General features: G+C 35.3%; 1 protein-coding gene across 1 annotated transcript in view; it reads right to left on the minus strand.

Moving 5' to 3' along the window:
- Positions 1-7,109: 7,109 nt before the first annotated feature.
- LOC107660848 (trimeric intracellular cation channel type B) overlaps positions 7,110-18,185 on the minus strand; it is a 22,909-nt gene continuing 11,833 nt past the window's right edge. Inside the window, exons 4-7 of the mRNA XM_016450272.1 lie at positions 16,536-16,720; positions 16,088-16,175; positions 15,276-15,285; positions 7,110-7,619 (exon numbers count right to left, since the gene is read on the minus strand). Coding sequence (XP_016305758.1) covers positions 7,416-7,619; positions 15,276-15,285; positions 16,088-16,175; positions 16,536-16,720 — 487 coding nt within the window. The 3' untranslated portion in view covers positions 7,110-7,415. The remainder of the gene's footprint in view (positions 7,620-15,275; positions 15,286-16,087; positions 16,176-16,535; positions 16,721-18,185) is intronic.

Below are 18,185 nucleotides of genomic sequence, written 5' to 3' on the forward strand. Positions count from 1 at the left end.
TCATTGAGCAAAACAAGGTCCAAAAATAACTCCTACTACACTTCCTAATGTGAGTGAAATGAAGAGAATATTTCGTACTGGTGATGAAACTGTATTGCGCATTCGATCTATTTAAACTCCTACATGAGAAAGTGTATTTTAGCACACTCTAAGAAAAGTCTGTAAAAATCAGACCCAATGTTCTGTGTTAATATGAAGGAATTTTCCGTCTTGATTTTTCAAAGGTGTTTTACACATATTTTGTTTTGCATTTTGCATGTTTTACAATTCCGCATTGCATTTAGTTTTAGGGTTCAGGAAATGTCTGTAAGTACTACTTTACGGGTTTTTTTTAACCCTTGTTTTAGAATTGTTTTTTTTTTTAAACAAGAAAACAGTTTTAAGCAATTGAAACCCTGAATGATGAAACCATCTCAGTTATTAGTAAGAGTTTTATGAACTTAAGGGGTTTGATGCAAGACTCTGGATCTCAGTCTCGCTCAAGAGACTTCACTCGGAGTACATTACACTTCATTAAACAATCAAATATGAGATTTCTTTGTTTTTGAAAGAAGCTTCTTATGTTTACAAAGGCTGCATTTAATCGATCAAAAACGTTATTTTACAATATAAAATAACTGTTTTCAATTTCAATATATTTTAAAATGTGATTAAATTCTATTCTAAAATGCTGATTTGGTGTGCAATTATTAATAATGGTCTATTATTATCAATGTTGAAAAATTGATAATATGAAATGATAATATGAAATGTGAGTGTGTGTGTGTGTGTGTGTGAGTGAGTGAGTGAGTGAGTGGAGCGGGGGGGGGATATTTTTTGCTGATTTGGTCGTACAGAATCGCTGGACATCTGTCTCTTCCCAACCGGCCTGAATTCAAATCATCCGCCGGCTCAAACACACGGCGACCTGTAAGAGATTCAGCGATCATGTGTTCAACACGTCTGCATTTATAACACTGTAAGAAATGAACGTACTGTAAAATCCCAGCGCATGTATCCCAGCTGTCTGGAGTGTTTCTGCGGGACAGAGAATCAGCGCTGGTAATCTTACAGGGATTAATAGCTTCTTCTTTATCTGTCTCGCCTGGGCGGCGCACGCCTGACAGAATACTAATGAGACCCTCCTGAACTGATCCCGGATCAGCCTCAAACACCAGCAACACTGATCGCAGACCCCGCGTGTGACGACGCTTCACTGACACGAGTTCAGAGAAACACAAGTCTTTACCAGGGCTTCTGATTTGGTTGATAATTTGTGACCCTGGAGCACAAAACCAGTCATAAGGGCCAATTTTTAGAAATTGAGATTTATACATCATATGAACACTGAATAAATGAGCTTTCCATTGATGTATGGTTTGTTAGGATAGAGCAATATTTGAAAATCTGGAATCTGAGGGTGCAAAAAAATCTAAATATTGAGAAAATCATCTTTAAAGTTGTCCAAATGAAGTTCTTAGCAATGCATATTACTAATCAAACATTAAGTTTTGATATATTTACGGTAGGAAATTTACTAAATATCTTCATGGAACATGATCCTTACTTAATATCCTAATGATTTTTGGCATAAAAGAAAAATGTATAATTTTGACTCATACAATGTATTGTTGGCTATTGCTACAAATATACCCCAGCGACTTAAGACTGCTTTTGTGCTGCAGGGACACATATTTTGCTAAGCTTAAAGAATGTCCCATATTATACAGTACAGATATTATTTGATTTGCTAAAGTTTTTGTCTCTTTTGCTCACATTTCTTTGCATTTGATCAAAAATACAGTAAAAAATGTGGAATATTATTAGAATGTAAAACAGCTGTTTTCTGTGTGAATATCTGTTAAACTGTAATGTATTTCTGTGATGCGCAGCTGTATTTTCAGCATCATTACTCCAGTCTTCAGTGTCACATGATCTTCAGAAATCATTCTAATATGCTGATCTGCTGCTCAACAAACATTTCTGATTATTATCAATGTTGAAAACAGTTGCGCTGCACAATATTTTTGTGGAAACCGTGATACATTTTATTTTTCAGGATTCACAGATGAATAGAAAGTTCAGAAGAACAGCATTTATCTGAAATAGAAATCTTCTGTAACATTATAAATGTATTTACTGGCACTCTTCATCAATTTAATGCAGCCTTAATAAAAGTATTATTTTTATTTTTAATCTTTCTGATCCCAAAGTTTTAAATGGTATTGTATCACCGTTTCCACAAAAGTATTGTGCAGCACAACTGTTTTTAACATTGCTAATAATCAGAAATGTTTCTCGAGCAGCAAATCAGCATAGAATAGAAAGTTCATAAATGTCTTTACTGTCACTTTTGATCAATTTAATGCATCCTTGATTAATAAAGTGTTAATTTCTTACCAAAAAAAAAATACCCCAAACTTTCAAACGACAGTATTTATATTGATTTCTAGGCTTTTTTTTGACTGATAATCAGACACAATGGTTTCATGAACACCAGAAATGTTAACAAGACCAGCATCTGGTTCAACAGAAAGTTCTAGATTATAAACTATGTGTGACCCTGGAGCACAAATTCATAGTCATAAGCAGCACAGGTATATTTGTAGCAATAGCCAACAATACATTGTATGGGTCAAAATTATACATTTTTCTTTTATGCCAAAAATCATTAGGATATTAAGTAAAGATCGTGTTCCGTGAAGATATTTTGTAAATTTCCTACTGTAAATATATCAAATTTTTGATTAGTAATATGCATTGCTAAGAACTTCATTTGGACAACTTTAAAGATGATTTTCTCAATATTTAGATTTTTTTGCACCCTCAGATTCCAGATTTTCAAATATTGTGCTATCCTAACAAACCATACATCAATGTTAAGCTTATTTATTCAGCTTTCAGATGATGCATAAACCTCAATTTCACAAAATTGACCCTTATGACTGGTTTTGTGCTCCAGGGTCACATATTTTCACTTGATTCATCGTTGTTTTATCACTACACCAAGTTCAGGACTTAATAACACAGCCTTCAAGATCTAGAAGCCCAATATTTCCTTCACATTGATATATCTGTCTATTATGATGTCTATGGCAGAACGAGAGTATCATTAGACTCATGTTATGATTGGGCTCAAATTCTCCTGTTAGACAGCAGCTCACCGGTTGATCACTGAAGCCCCGATGAGAGACGGATGACAGAAATGAAAGAGAGGATCTGCGTCTGTCCTCCAGAGGAAGAGCGTCATTATATCTGATGTTATTCTGTCCCTGTTTCCCTCTTCAATCTCTGACGGTGATGTAACACACTCTCATCCGGCGCTCTCGTCATCAGCACTAATGCAGTTTGAGAATACACTCACAACCTGACAGATATTACAGCAAAAAATCAACATTTACTCACCAAACCCATATTTCTGAGGAATATCTTGGGCACAGAGGAAAGCTGCATTAACGTTATCATAAAGCATCATAACAGTAATCCATATGAAGTCACATGATGCTTTATGCGAGAAGCAAATAGAAATGACCTTCCTGCATTTCAGCATTTTGAATTTTGAAAATAAAGGTTCTTGTTGAACCTTTAACATTCATGAACCTAAATTGAAAGCTTCATGAAAGTAAACTGGTAACACTTTATTTTAAAGTGTCCTTGTTACATGTACTTACTATTATAATAACAATAAATTATGCATAATTACATGCAAGTAACCCTAAACCAAACCCCAACCATACATGTAAATTACACACGTTCAAATAAAGTGTAACCGATAAAAGTAAGACTTTTTAAAGATCATTGTAAGAGCAATTAAAGAAAACGTAAGGAATAAATTGAAGCGAGTTTAGAAATGTGAACTGGAAAACAAGACAAAAATACTAAACAAGATATACATTTTTTTGGAGTGCATGCAGCTTTTAATGCCATGACTTAATAAATGTAAGACTTTCTGATCCAATTTAGCAAATGACTTTGTGGAAGGGCGAATTAAGACTTTTTAAGACCTGCAGAAACCCTGAAAGGTCCTTTGTACTCAAAAAAAAAAGGGTTCTTTAAAAATAAATCACCAAGGCTGCAATTATTTGTTTCAAAAATACAGTAAAAATGTTGAAACATTTAAATATAAATGAATTGTTTTCTATGCAAATATTTAGTAAAACGTAATTTATTCCTGCGATCTAAGCTGAATTTTCAAAACCATTTTTAGCTGCTGAGAATACTAGTGTTCTAACCAAGTTTTGTCATGCGTTCAAATCAAATATAATGCTACATATTCTTAAAAATAAAGGTTCTTTATTGGAATTGATGGATTTATGAAGAACCTTTAACATCCGTGGAACCTTTTCGATGCACAAAAGGTTATTTATTATAAAAGAAAATTGTTTAAAAAGGTATTTTTTTAAAAAGAAGGGTTTTTTTAAAAAAAGAAAAAAGTATTTTTTTGAAGAGCTGTTCACGGACAAGGTTCTTCACGAAACCAGAAACTGAAAGAATGTTCTTCAAAACACCTTCTTCATGTTCCACAGAAGAAAGAAAGTCACAAGGGTTTAAAGGACAGGATTGTAACGTTTGTGTAAAAGGATTCAGCCATAAGCAGTGAACTGTGGAACCAGCCGCGGCTGCTGTACAGATGGAGCTGCTCTGATTTGTTCTGCTTCTGTGTCGTCTTTGTCTCCAGCGCAGAGGAACACAAAGAAGGAGGGTCCGGCGTGTGTGTGTGAGCTCCCTTTGTGTGCGTCTGCCTTTGTTTGGGACGTACCACTCGGTGTCACCAATCGGCTGCGGCTCCGCTGAGAGCGAGGCGGTCCCTTGCCGGCCCCTCACACACAGCGGGACCCCTAGTGGACGTCACATGATGCTGCAGCTCGGCTTCATTCAGAACACACACACACACACACACACGCTTCACTGAAACACAGAGTCAATCTGATGACATCACAAAGAGCACGAGTATGTGTGTGTGTGTGTGATGTCATCACTAACACAACAGGATGGATTCACTGCACAATATACCGCAGACCCATTTCTTTAAGACGAGACACTACAGGCAAAAACATGTTTTCATGCACTCGTCAGTTTTCAGATTTTGGGATCTGGATTTTCTAAAAAAAAAAAAAAAAAGCAAAATAAACATTTATAGTATGTGTTTATTCTATTGCACTTTATCTACTTGCATCTGTAGATTTCAATTCCAATCCATATCTTTTTCTTATAGTTACACCAAACTTTACAGGTCTATTTCTTTCTATATTCAGAAGGCTTTTACTGAGGGGTTGTTCATACTGTACATCATTCACACTGATTTATATGACGCTTTATTCCTTAACACATGGTGCAAATATGTTTGTTTTGTTGACAGAATTTTTTGATTTATGGAGTGATAAGAGGAATCCAAAATTGCCTCTGGAAAAACCTTTGTGAATTATGAACCTGGTTTTATCTGATGTTCAGATTTCTGTTTTGGAAATGTTCGCAAATTAATGCATATTTTATAAGAGAGTGCCTCATTTGCAAATTTTTTATTTTCATTTAATGTATTTATTTTATTTTATTATAAATTTTTTTTTTGCAATTGCCTAATCAATCAACTATGAATTCCATTTCTGTATTCGGGAATTTATTTTTTTTTATTACAGATTTAATAAAAAAAATTTAATTTCATAAAAAAAATTAAAAAAAATTTAATTAAAAATGTTAAAAAATTTAATTTTTTTCCCCCGAATTCTGTATTCAGGAAAAGTTTAATTTTTTAAAAATAAATAAATAAATAAATAATTTTTTATTACCTATTTACCTTTGGTGTCTTGCCTTAAAAAGTATTTAAAACTGTGTGCAGTAGTTATTAAACAGGTATCATCCCAGAAATACATATGGCTATTTTCGCCTTTTCAGTCTAATTCTAAAGTCTAATTTTGTGTCTAATCAAATAAAATGTCATAAAGATGTTAACAATCAATCTGTAAAAATGCTCTTAATGTGCACAGCACACACAGTATGAGCAGCGTGTTGTTATTAGCGTTCATGATGACATCACAAAGGACAGCGGAAGGAAATTTCCCGCGCTCTCCGTCAGAATGCTGTTGGCACGGCAACAGCAGCGCGCGCACATTCTTGGCAGAGTTATTTCCCGCCGCGGGCCATTTGGAAACCGTTGGTGATATTAGGCGGGAATAATTGAGATGTTGATTGCCCCTCACACCAGTAAATGAGATTATGTTCTGTTGATCGCTCGTTAACAAACCTAAAGCATGATTATGAAAATCTCTTCCTGCTGCCTGGAATGAATATTCCATAGAGTCATATTCCATTACATAAATCATACAGCTACAATAAAACACCAATTCAGTTTCTGCAGAATGTGCCATTCGATATAACGAGCGATTAAACAGTGCGGCGTTTCACACTTTAGAATCTTCTTTGTTGTCGTTTCAACTTTAACTCTATATAGCTACATCATCTTTTACATGCTGTGGATTATAATAACTTGTCATTAATCAGTTTTAATAGACTAATGAGACAGAATCACGTACTAACCTTGTCTGTGTGAATTGTGTTGGAAAAATATATATATATTTTTTTTAACCATTCAAGTGAAAATAATTTTTTGGCAGCCTGTCACAGATGTACATGGAGCTTAAAGGAACAGTTCACAAGAAAAGTGAAATTGTGCTCAACCTTAGGCCATTCTAGATTTAAATGAGTTTGTTTCTTCATCAGGTTTGGAGAAATGTAGCATTACATCAGTGTCTCAGCAATGGATGCTCTGCAGTGAATGGGTGCCGTCAGAATGAGAGTCCAAACAGCTGATAAAAACATCACAATAATCCACAAGTAATCCACAGCACTCCAGTCCATCAGTTAGCATCTGGAGAAGACAAAAGCTGAAACTAACCCAGCATTAAGACCTTTTTAACTAAAATACATAGAGTCCATAATCCATAATAACGCTTCCTCCAGTGAAAAAGTGCATTGGTGTGAATCAGGAGAGAAATCTGCACAGATCAAGCAGCGTTTACAAGCCAAAACAGAAGCTTTTGTCTGTCTAAACTTGTGGATTATTGTGATGTTTTTATCAGCTGTTTGGACTCTCATTCTGACGGCACCCATTCACTGTAGAGGAAACATTGCATGTTTTCACAAACACAACAAACTGAAGACAGACGAGTCAGAGCAAGTGAATTATATTCAATCATTTCAGCACTGAAAACATCTTAAACAGGTTTCAGCGTTCAACTTTCAGTGATTGCATTCATAAATGCATTATAAATATTATTAAAATATACTATCCTCACCACCACAGGATAGAAAAGAATAGAATTCTCTGTGAATCGAGCAAATATGTACATAATCAGATATCAAGATAAAAAGAAACCTCATCAGCAGGAAACGTGTAGATAAGCTAATAAAACCGTCGGTCTTCTGTTCTCCGTCACGACTCAGTCCGTCTTTTTGGTGTTTTCTGCGTCTTGGGGGTTGGTTTGGTCCGGTTCGTCGGAGGCCGATCCGTTGGGTTTGTTGCGGATCGGGGAAGAGTCGGTCAGAGGTGAAAAGGTCAAAGGTCGAACAAACAGAGTCTTGTAGACCAGAGACTCCACCGCTGAGAACGGATACGACGACGAACCCAACAACATCATCCGCGTCTGAAACAACAGACGGAAGACTTCTTAAGAAAGTTTGAGGATTAACCCTTGTGCGACCTTTTGGACATTTTTGTCCTTTTCAGTTTTGTTTTTTTGATCATTTTGCCTGTGTTATTGCCAAATGCACTGTATGTGTGTCATAAAAATAAAAAAAATTGTGTGTGTGTGCGTGTGTGTTCTTGTAATATTTGAGAGAGAAAAACTCTACTGCAAATCACAAATCCAACCACTGTGTGCACCAGCGGAGTTTTGCTGGCATCTAATGCGGAAAATTTGGTACTTACGCCCAAACAAAATCTTACTGAAAGCTCATTTTTTTAGATATCAACCTCAAATTTGGAATACAACTTGTTTAGATTTATGGCTTTGATTTTCTAGCAGGTATAGAGTTCAACATGTTTCATAAAATATATATTTTATATAAAACATCGTTCATAAATCATTTTCATAAACCTAAACATCTAGAACTTTTTTTTGGTTCAACTTTTTAAACTTTTTTTACTTCAACAATAATCTGCCATGGGTCTTCTTTAAAATGAGACCAAACTTAACTCTGTGCTCCCAAGCTTCAAATTTTTATGACAGTTTTTTGACATTTTTGTCCACTATGGACCTATGTGTAACTTTTTTTAAGTGAAGCACAAGGGTTAAACACAATACGTCAATATGTTCTCAGAAATGAGCAGAAAACGAGATATGTTGTGTCAAAACTCACAACTTACAACAGCTCTCCAATACGTTTTGCACACAAAAATAGCTTAACTACTGTAGAATATCAAAATAACTTTTACTGATCACACCGCATAAAAGTCTTGTTTTTCAGTGCAAATGCCTAAAATTTCTATGAGTCTATGATAAACTAAGTGAATTTATGATTAAAAAAGGACAAATATCTGCCAATGGGCTCCAAGAAAAATCCAATTAAGTTTTCAATTCCCATTGGCAGATATTTGTTCTTCTTCTAATCAAACGTCTCAGGTTACTTATGTAACCATGGTTCCCTGAGTAGGGAACGAGACACTGCGTCCTCTAGGGGTCGCCATAGCGACCCCTAGAGGACGCAGTTCGAAGTTGAACTTTATATCTTACATCTTCATTTTGCATCTCCAGTAAATGTATCTTGATTAAAGGAGGTTTAGATGTTTGTACTGGAAAGCAAGACACAAATACTTTTTTTTTTTTTGGCAGTGTATGCAACAATTAATGCCATGGGTTTATGAATTTAAGACACTGATTTAAGGCCTTTTAATTGGTGGGAGGGTGCACTAAGACTGGCAGAAACCCTGAGTTTCTCAAAAATAGAGTCAAAGATGAACGCACATCTGAAAGGACTGAAAGTATAATCCTCAGTTATACTAATGAGTCAAACAGAAAGCTGAAGGAGAGAAGCGCTGAGATAAGACTGAAGAACTCCAGATTTACTGTCATTCTCGTTCAAAAACTTCACTCTTTTTGAAGCAGAATGATGCAATTACATGAAAATGATGCAAAAAGCGCGAGAGCCGTGTAAGAGCGCGAAGCGGCGTGGATCACACTGAAGGGCAAAAGAGGATGGAGAGAGACGAGAGCAACACCACTCACTTTGATGAGCTTTAGCAGCTCGTTCGTTAAATTCAGTCAAACGAATGCCAGCAGATTCAAACACCACACTCCGGTCAATCAAACCTCTCTTTGCCTGGTTTCCAATCGTGAAATCACAGCTAATATTTGTTTATCAGTAAATAAACACACTATCATGGCGTTTCACTGTACATCCTCTAGGTTTCCCCATAGCGACCCCTAGAGGACGCAGTTCGAAGTTGAACTTTATATCTTACATCTTCATTTTGCATCTCCAGTAAATGTATCTTGATTAAAGGAGGTTTAGATGTTTGTACTGGAAAGCAAGACACAAATACTTTTTTTTTTTTTGGCAGTGTATGCAACAATTAATGCCATGGGTTTATGAATTTAAGACACTGATTTAAGGCCTTTTAATTGGTGGGAGGGTGCACTAAGACTGGCAGAAACCCTGAGTTTCTCAAAAATAGAGTCAAAGATGAACGCACATCTGAAAGGACTGAAAGTATAATCCTCAGTTATACTAATGAGTCAAACAGAAAGCTGAAGGAGAGAAGCGCTGAGATAAGACTGAAGAACTCCAGATTTACTGTCATTCTCGTTCAAAAACTTCACTCTTTTTGAAGCAGAATGATGCAATTACATGAAAATGATGCAAAAAGCGCGAGAGCCGTGTAAGAGCGCGAAGCGGCGTGGATCACACTGAAGGGCAAAAGAGGATGGAGAGAGACGAGAGCAACACCACTCACTTTGATGAGCTTTAGCAGCTCGTTCGTTAAATTCAGTCAAACGAATGCCAGCAGATTCAAACACCACACTCCGGTCAATCAAACCTCTCTTTGCCTGGTTTCCAATCGTGAAATCACAGCTAATATTTGTTTATCAGTAAATAAACACACTATCATGGCGTTTCACTGTACACTTACAATAATTTGTGACCTGGATACACTGCATGTTTACTTCAGTGAGTGGCGTTCTCTTATAAATGCAGTTATTTTGCATTTCTAATTCTATTTTGCATTAAATGTCAGAAGGTTTGACTGTTTTGTCATAAGGAGGTCAAGATCAAGTTGCGTATATATATATATATATACAGTGGGTACGGAAAGTATTCAGACCCCCTATGTCTGTTTAACTTATATCTGTTTGTACTTGTTTGTAAAGCACAACATCTACAAAATGGAGAACTATAAAAGTGCTATATAGTTTATTACCATTTTTATTAATTTGCCATGTGTAGTTTTGGGTATTCATGTATAATAAGTGTTTTTTTTATTGTATATATAGACCAATTTGGAGTAGACGTCACAGTTACGTCACTTGCAGCTGCGCGCGCATAGTGGTGGCAGAAAAACACTGGGAGCAAGTGGATGGAAACGAGGTAAAAACCATGGAATAAGAGAAAAAATTTATTGTTGTGCCTTTGGATGTCAGAATCAGAATGCAAATAATTTTTATATAATACTGTCGATGCCATTTGAAGCTAAACGCAGACGTTTACACGGACAGACTACGGATGAAACCTGCTATGATTACCCTACTTTAAAGCATAAATTAGATTTAAACAATAGGTCTCTATAATATTCACATAGGGGACATATTGTATTAGCCCTACAGTTAAAGCATGAAATATTATTTAAACCTATAACATTTTACATAACATTTACCTATTTTATCTCACAATTCTGACTTTTTTTTCCTGCAAATGCAAGTTTATATCTCCTAGTTCGAACTTTATAACTTAATTCAACTCAACAATTGCGAGTTTGTCAATTCTGAGGATAAAAAAGCCAGAAGTGTGGGATTATAAACGCATGATTCTGAGCCGAGGGGAAAAAAAGAGAATGACGAGTTGATTTTTCTTACCAGAATTACCAGATATAATCTCGGAATTTAAAGAAAAAAAATCAGAATTTTGAAATTATACTCAATTTCCTTTTTTATTCCGTGGCTTGCATAGACTGCTACGTTAAAACTGGCATTTTCTGCCACCAGATAGGACACACAGACACAGACACAGACACGCACACACAGACACACACACACAGAGGTCAAAGGTTAAACGAGGAAAGTTAAATATAACTGCTCTGACTCTACAATGTAAAACAGACAATTAACACACGACTGAGATGCACATTCTATAGAAATGTGTCACGTTTAACGTCACTCTGCAACCATAAACCTTCTAATATTACTTAGTGGAAGAATTGTATAGTGTGATTATTATTAATAATAAATTGCTATCCACTGTAAACGTGTCTTCATCATTTGTTTGAATCCATTTAACTCTCACAATAATTGCTTTTGTCATTTCTACTTGATTTTATGAGTCACTCTTTCAACTAATAAATTAAATTCAAAATAATAAAAAATTAAAAAATGTTTATGGGCAGAAATATTTTTACAGTGTTTATTGAACATTTATCGATCATATGTGACCCTGGAGCACAAAACCAGTCATAGGGGTCAATTTTTTGAAATTGAGATTTATGCATCATAAGCAAAGAAATAAGCTTTCCATTGATGTATGGTTTGTTAGGATAGGACAATATTTGAAAATCTGGAATCTGAGGGTGCAAAAAAAATCTAAATACTGAGAAAATCGCCTTTAAAGTTGTTCAAATGAAGTTCTTAGCAATGCATATTACTAATCAAGTATTAAGTTTTGATATATTTACGGTAGGAAATTTACAAAATATCTTAATGGAACATGATCTTTACTTAATATCCTAATGATTTTTGGCATAAAAATCAGACTGTCCTGGACTGCTTTAATCTTACCCAGAATGCTAATTTCCCAACCCACACTCGTGGTCATACACTTGACTTAGTTTGTACGTCTGGTGTGAATAACATCTCCATCAGTAGTCATGCTATTCCTATCTCTGATCATAAGCTTATCACTTTTGACTTTACGTTAATACATCCTACTAAATGTGCTGGTAATACTACCATTTCTTATCGCAAAATCAATGCTATCAATGTAAATACTTCTGCTGCTTCAGTTGCTTCCTCTACTATTTCTGATGTTTTCAAATTCACCTGTCCATATGTGATATCTGACCTATATCATTCTGTTATTGTTGATGTTTTAGATGAGCATGCTCCAATTAGGACTAGGTCTGTTGCTTTGTCCCACACCTCTCCCTGGTATAATGCTGAGCTCCGTGCTATGAAGGCAAAAGGCAGACAGCTTGAACGCCTTTTTAGAAAAACTGGCCTGACTGTCCATTTTCATATATTTTCAGAATATATTAGGCATTATAAAACTGCCTTAAAGGCAGCACGCTCTTCCTATATTTCCGACATCATCAAAAAAGCTAACAATAGGCCACAAACACTGTTTAACATGGTTAATAAATTAGTCCAGCCACCTAGCCATAGTCTCAGTCAATATGAATGTGATGATTTGTGTGGCTCTTTCTTGCGCCACTTTCAAATAAAACTGGACGCTCTATGTGGGCCTCTTGGCACTGAACCAACCACTTCTATTTGTGAGCAAGCTCAATCTATTCAACTGTTAAATAATTTTACCTTGACAACTCCAACCTTAATTGCTGAAATAATACAGAACTCTAATTCTTCCACATGCCAGCTAGATCCTGCGCCCACATTCCTTCTGAAACACTGTACTTCTGTCATTTCTGCTCCTGTCTCACACTTAGTAAATATGTCCTTTATCTCTGCCACTGTTTCCAATTTCACTGAAAACTGCTTCTGTTACTCCTGTTCTTAAAAAACCAAACCTGGACCCAGCTGATTTCACCAACTATCGTCCAATCTCCAATCTACCATTTATTTCGAAAATTATGGAAAAAGTTGTTGCCAATCAGCTACAGTCTTTTCTAGCTCTCAGCCATCAGTTCGATGCATTTCAATCTGGTTTTCAGCTCTCATCACAGCACTTTAGTTAAGGTTGTCAACGATTTGTTACTCTCGGGTGACTCAGGTAATCTCTCCATTCTCCTGCTGCTCGAGCTCAGCTCAGCATTTGATCTATCACAAGATATTACTCTCCCGCATTTCAGAGATAGGTGTCTCAGGTGCTGCACTATCCTGGTTCTCTTCCTATCTCACTGATAGACAATACAACATCACTATGCATAATTATAAATCTCCCACTACTTTACTCAGTCAGGGTGTTCCCCAGGGCTCTGTTCTTGGGCCATTACTATTCATTACTTACATCATGCCTCTTGGACATATTATCCGTCGTCATGGTTTTCATTATCACTGTTATGCTAATGATATTCAGATACACACTGCATGCAGACCAGATTCTATTCACCAGACCACATCACTATCTACCCGTGTCAATGAGCTAAAGGCCTGGCTAAATTCTAATTTTCTCAGTTTGAATTTGAACAAAACAGAAATTTGAATTACTGGCCCCCTTCACTAACAAAAAATATAGTAAATGCTCCCAGTTTCAACAATTTTTCCATCTGCTACTGTCAGAAATTTAGGCATTACTCTTGATCCTTCACTGACTCTGGATGTTTACATTAGTAAACTGTCCAAATAATTGCACCTAAACTATGGAACTACCACTGGCACTAAGAACAATAACCTCACTCTCTGTATTTAAATCACAACTCAAAACCTACTTGTTTACCCAATACTATCAGTCATAACATGTTCGTTAGACACTCTCCTCATCCTATACTACCAGCTGTAATTCTCTCTGAGTATTTTCGTTCTGTGTATTTTTGTTGCATTTACTATTCTTTGTTTGTTACTTATTGACATTATCCTTTTTCTGTTATTACTTATACTATGTTGTGTATCTCCAGTACATAATTTTTAGGCATTACTCTTGATCCTTCACTGACTCTGGATGTTTACATTAGTAAACTGTCCAAAGCTGCATTTTTCCAGCTTCGCTGTTTAGCCCAACTTCGATCCTATGTTTCTCCAAAAGATGCTGAATCATTAGTGCATGCTTTTATTACATCACGCCTCGACTACTGTAATGCTCTTTTTGCCGGATTACCATTGCACTCTATCTCTCGTTTACAATATATTCAAAATTCTGCTGCAAGAATATTAACCCATACTAAACCATCTGCTCATATTACCCCTATCTTATTTAAACTCCATTGGCTCCCTGTATTATCTCATTCTTCTGCTTACTTTTAAATCACTCAATGGCCTTGCTCCTCCTTATCTCTCTGATCTACTGTCTCCTTACGTTCCGCCTCGATCACTTCGATCTACAGGGTGTGAACTTCTTACTGTACCTAGATTTCATCTATCTTCAATGGGTGGCAGGTCATTTTCCATAATTGCACCTAAACTATGGAACTACCACTGGCACTAAGAACAATAACCTCACTCTCTGTATTTAAATCACAACTCAAAACCTACTTGTTTACCCAATACTATCAGTCATAACATGTTTAGACACTCTACTCATCCTATACTACCAGCTATAATTCTCTCTTGAGTATTTTCGTTCTGTGTATTTTTGTTGCATTTACTATTCTTTGTTTGTTACTTATTGACACTATCCTTTATCTGTTATTACTTATACTATGTTATGTATCTCTGTTTCCAGTACATAACGCTTACTCTCCTGCGTTCTTCCACACAAACCCTTTCAAATGCCACTCGCACAAAAACATGACAACAAGTGTCTCCAAGAAATCAATACAGAAGCCAATTATTCTACCTGCGGCATTCTGGGAGCAAACGCTATTATTCTGAGAGAAAGAGACTCAGCTTCTGCAGACAAACACCGCCATCAAATCTGGACAAAAACAGCTCATCCGTGATGCTTTCATCTCATTTATGAGTTCAGATGAGCTCATTAACACAATGAGCGTCCTCAAACATGAGCACTTTGTCTCATGAATGTCTTTTAGACACTGAAATCACTCAAAATATCTGATGAAGAACAGCAACAGTAGAGAAGAGAAAAGATCCTGCAGATCTGAAATGATGTTCAGACATTCAGAAAGAAAAGCTGCTGTCTGAGGGATTTTATATGTTCAGATATCATTTTAAATTTTAGGGAAAAAAAATTCTAAAACTTTAACTAAAATTGTCAAAGCAACATCTTTCATTTTCATTGAGTTTAACTTGATTAAATTAAGCAAAGCTAAAACTGAAATAAAAATGTATTTAAAAAAATTAATGTTTCAAATCCAAAATAATAAATTAAATTATTTAATAAAAATATATTTAAAAAGTTTTCAGTTTTCATTTTTATAAAAAAAAATATACAGACATTTAAAATAAAAAAAATCACAAAATTACTAAAACTCTAATTTTTATTAGTTTTTTTTATTTTCTTTTATAGGTCTGTATTTTTTGTTTTTTAATTTACTGAAACAAATGTGTTAATTATACATACATATAAACAATTTTTAAATCAAAATGATAAAAACAACAAGTTATCACAACAATAATTTTTATTAGTTTTGTGATTTTTTTTAAACATATATATTCTTTTAATAACTTTCACTTTTAGTTTGTTATTTCAGTCAACTGAAACTCAAGTGAAAATAAATATAAATAGATAGATTAAATAGAATAAATAAATAGCTTCTGTTTTTTTGTAAATATGTCTATATAGTTTTAATTCATTTTTATTTCATTTACTACAAGTTAAACTAAATTAAATTAAAAAATGTTTCCTTGGCAACTAGCAGGAATAAAAGCTATTAATTTAAAGTTTTTTTTATAATTTATTTCAGTTAATGCTTATTTTAGTTCACGTAACAACGTTTTTAATTGTTTTAGTTAGCTATAACAACCCATGCACAAAATTGTCCGATACTTATATTATTTAATTTTATTATTATGAGGTGAAATACGACCTGAATGTGGTGTTCCTTGACTTCAATGTCTGTGACCATTTCAGAAATGATCTTGTGTCGTATATCTGGAATATTTAAGACTCTTACTATGACATCTTCAGGAGTTCGTTGGTTTCTGGTTTCCAGACGCCTCGAACCAGCTGCTCAAAGTTACTCAAGAGTCCTCCACCGGCTCCTGCAGACACACAATCACGTCTGGAGATCAGAGATAGCATCCGCTATCGATAATAACTCCGTCAATAACTCTCAGGATGATGCACGAGTCGCTCGCTGATGTGTTTTGGCTCTTAAACTTTTATCATTTCAGCGGCGATTGTAATTAGTCACCTCGACCTCTTGATATTTCAAAGCGTTTCTCGCTGTAATTGAAGGACAGCGGGGTGAAATGCATCATGGGTTTTAATAATGAGTGTGATGAAATAACCTTGAGCTTTTAAACACTGAAATGCCAAGCCAAGAATACTGTCACATCCCGCTCGATATCTGACTGGAAAAAATGAACGTGGATGGATGAACGTAATTAGTCGCGCCGTACCTTTAGCCCAGCCCACCGCGATCATCACAAACAGACCGTCTTTGTACTTCCTTCCTGCTTGTGTGACTCCGCCCAGAACCTTCCAGGTACGGGTCACTTCCTTCATCGCCGTCAAGAGCAGACGCACGGGCAACACGGACGCAAGCGAGTACACGGCATCCAGAGGACAATAAAACACCACACACACACACATAAACACACACACACATAAACACATAAACACACACTTATCAATACATACGAGTCTAGAATAAATCTCTCAAAAACACATCCAGTTCAAACATCACTGCAAATGAGAAATATCATGGGCTAAATGTCATGTAAATAATGCCACAATCAGTGCTATTTTACAAAAAGTAACAAAAAGTAACAAAAGTGGTTACTTTTTCACAAAACAGTAACACAGGTAACAATGCATTACTTTTTCCATAAAAAGTAACTACGTAACACAAATAGTTACTTTATTATGGAGCAACGCAATATTAATAACTTTAAACGTAACTTTTTCAAACACTGGCACACACACACACACACACACACAATTTCACTTTTAGTTTTAGTTATTTCAGTCAACTGAAACTCAAGTGAAAATAAACATAAATAGATAGATAAAATAGAATAAATAAATAAATAAATAGCTTCTGGTTTAAAAAAAAATGTCTATATAGTTTTAATTCATTTTTATTTAAGTTTTAGTTAATTTTGTACATTTAGTACAAGTTAAACTAAATGAAATTGAGAAATGTTTCCTTGGCAGCTAGCTGAAATAAAATAAGTTAAAGTTTTTTTAATTAATTTATTTTCAGTTAATGTTTATTTTTAGTAACGACAATGTTTTTCAAATTGTTTTAGTTAGCTATAACAACCCATGTGCAAAATGTTATGGTACTTTATTTTATTTTTTAATTATTATTCTGAGGTGAAATATGACTTGAATGTGGTGTACACAAAAAGTAACAAAAGTGGTTACTTTTTCACAAAACAGTGACAAAATGTAACACAAAAGTAACAATGCATTACTATCCATAAAAAGCAACTACACTCTTAAAAATAAAGGTGCTTCAAAAGGTTCTTCAAGCGATGCCATAGAAGAACCCTTTTTGGTTCCACAAAGAACCATTTAGTCAAAGGTTCTTTAAAGAACCATCTCTTTCTTACCTTTTTATAATCTGAAGAACCTTCTTTCGCCACAAAGAAGCTTTTGTGAAACAGAAAGGTTCTTCAGATGTTAAAGGTTCTTTATGGAGCCATTTAGACAAAAAGGTTCTTCTATGGCATCGTGAAGCACCTTTATTTTTAAGAGTGTAAGTAACACAATAAGTTAGTTTTTCATGGAGTAACGCAATATTGTAATGCATTACTTTTAAAAGTAACTTTCCCCAACACTGGCGCGCGCACACACACACACTCACACACACACTCACACACTCACTCACTCACTCATTCACTCTCTCACTCTCTCACTCTCTCACTCACTCACTCACTCACTCACTCACTCACTCACTCACTCACTCACTCACTCACTCACTCACTCACTCACTCACTCACTCACTCACTCACTCACTCACTCACTCACTCACTCACTCACTCACTCACTCACTCACTCACTCACTCACTCACTCACTCACTCACTCACTCACTCACTCACTC

This window comes from Sinocyclocheilus anshuiensis, unplaced genomic scaffold (genome assembly GCF_001515605.1).
Source record: "Sinocyclocheilus anshuiensis isolate Anshui unplaced genomic scaffold, SAMN03320099.WGS_v1.1 scaffold1875, whole genome shotgun sequence".
Taxonomy (NCBI): Eukaryota; Metazoa; Chordata; class Actinopteri; order Cypriniformes; family Cyprinidae; genus Sinocyclocheilus; species Sinocyclocheilus anshuiensis.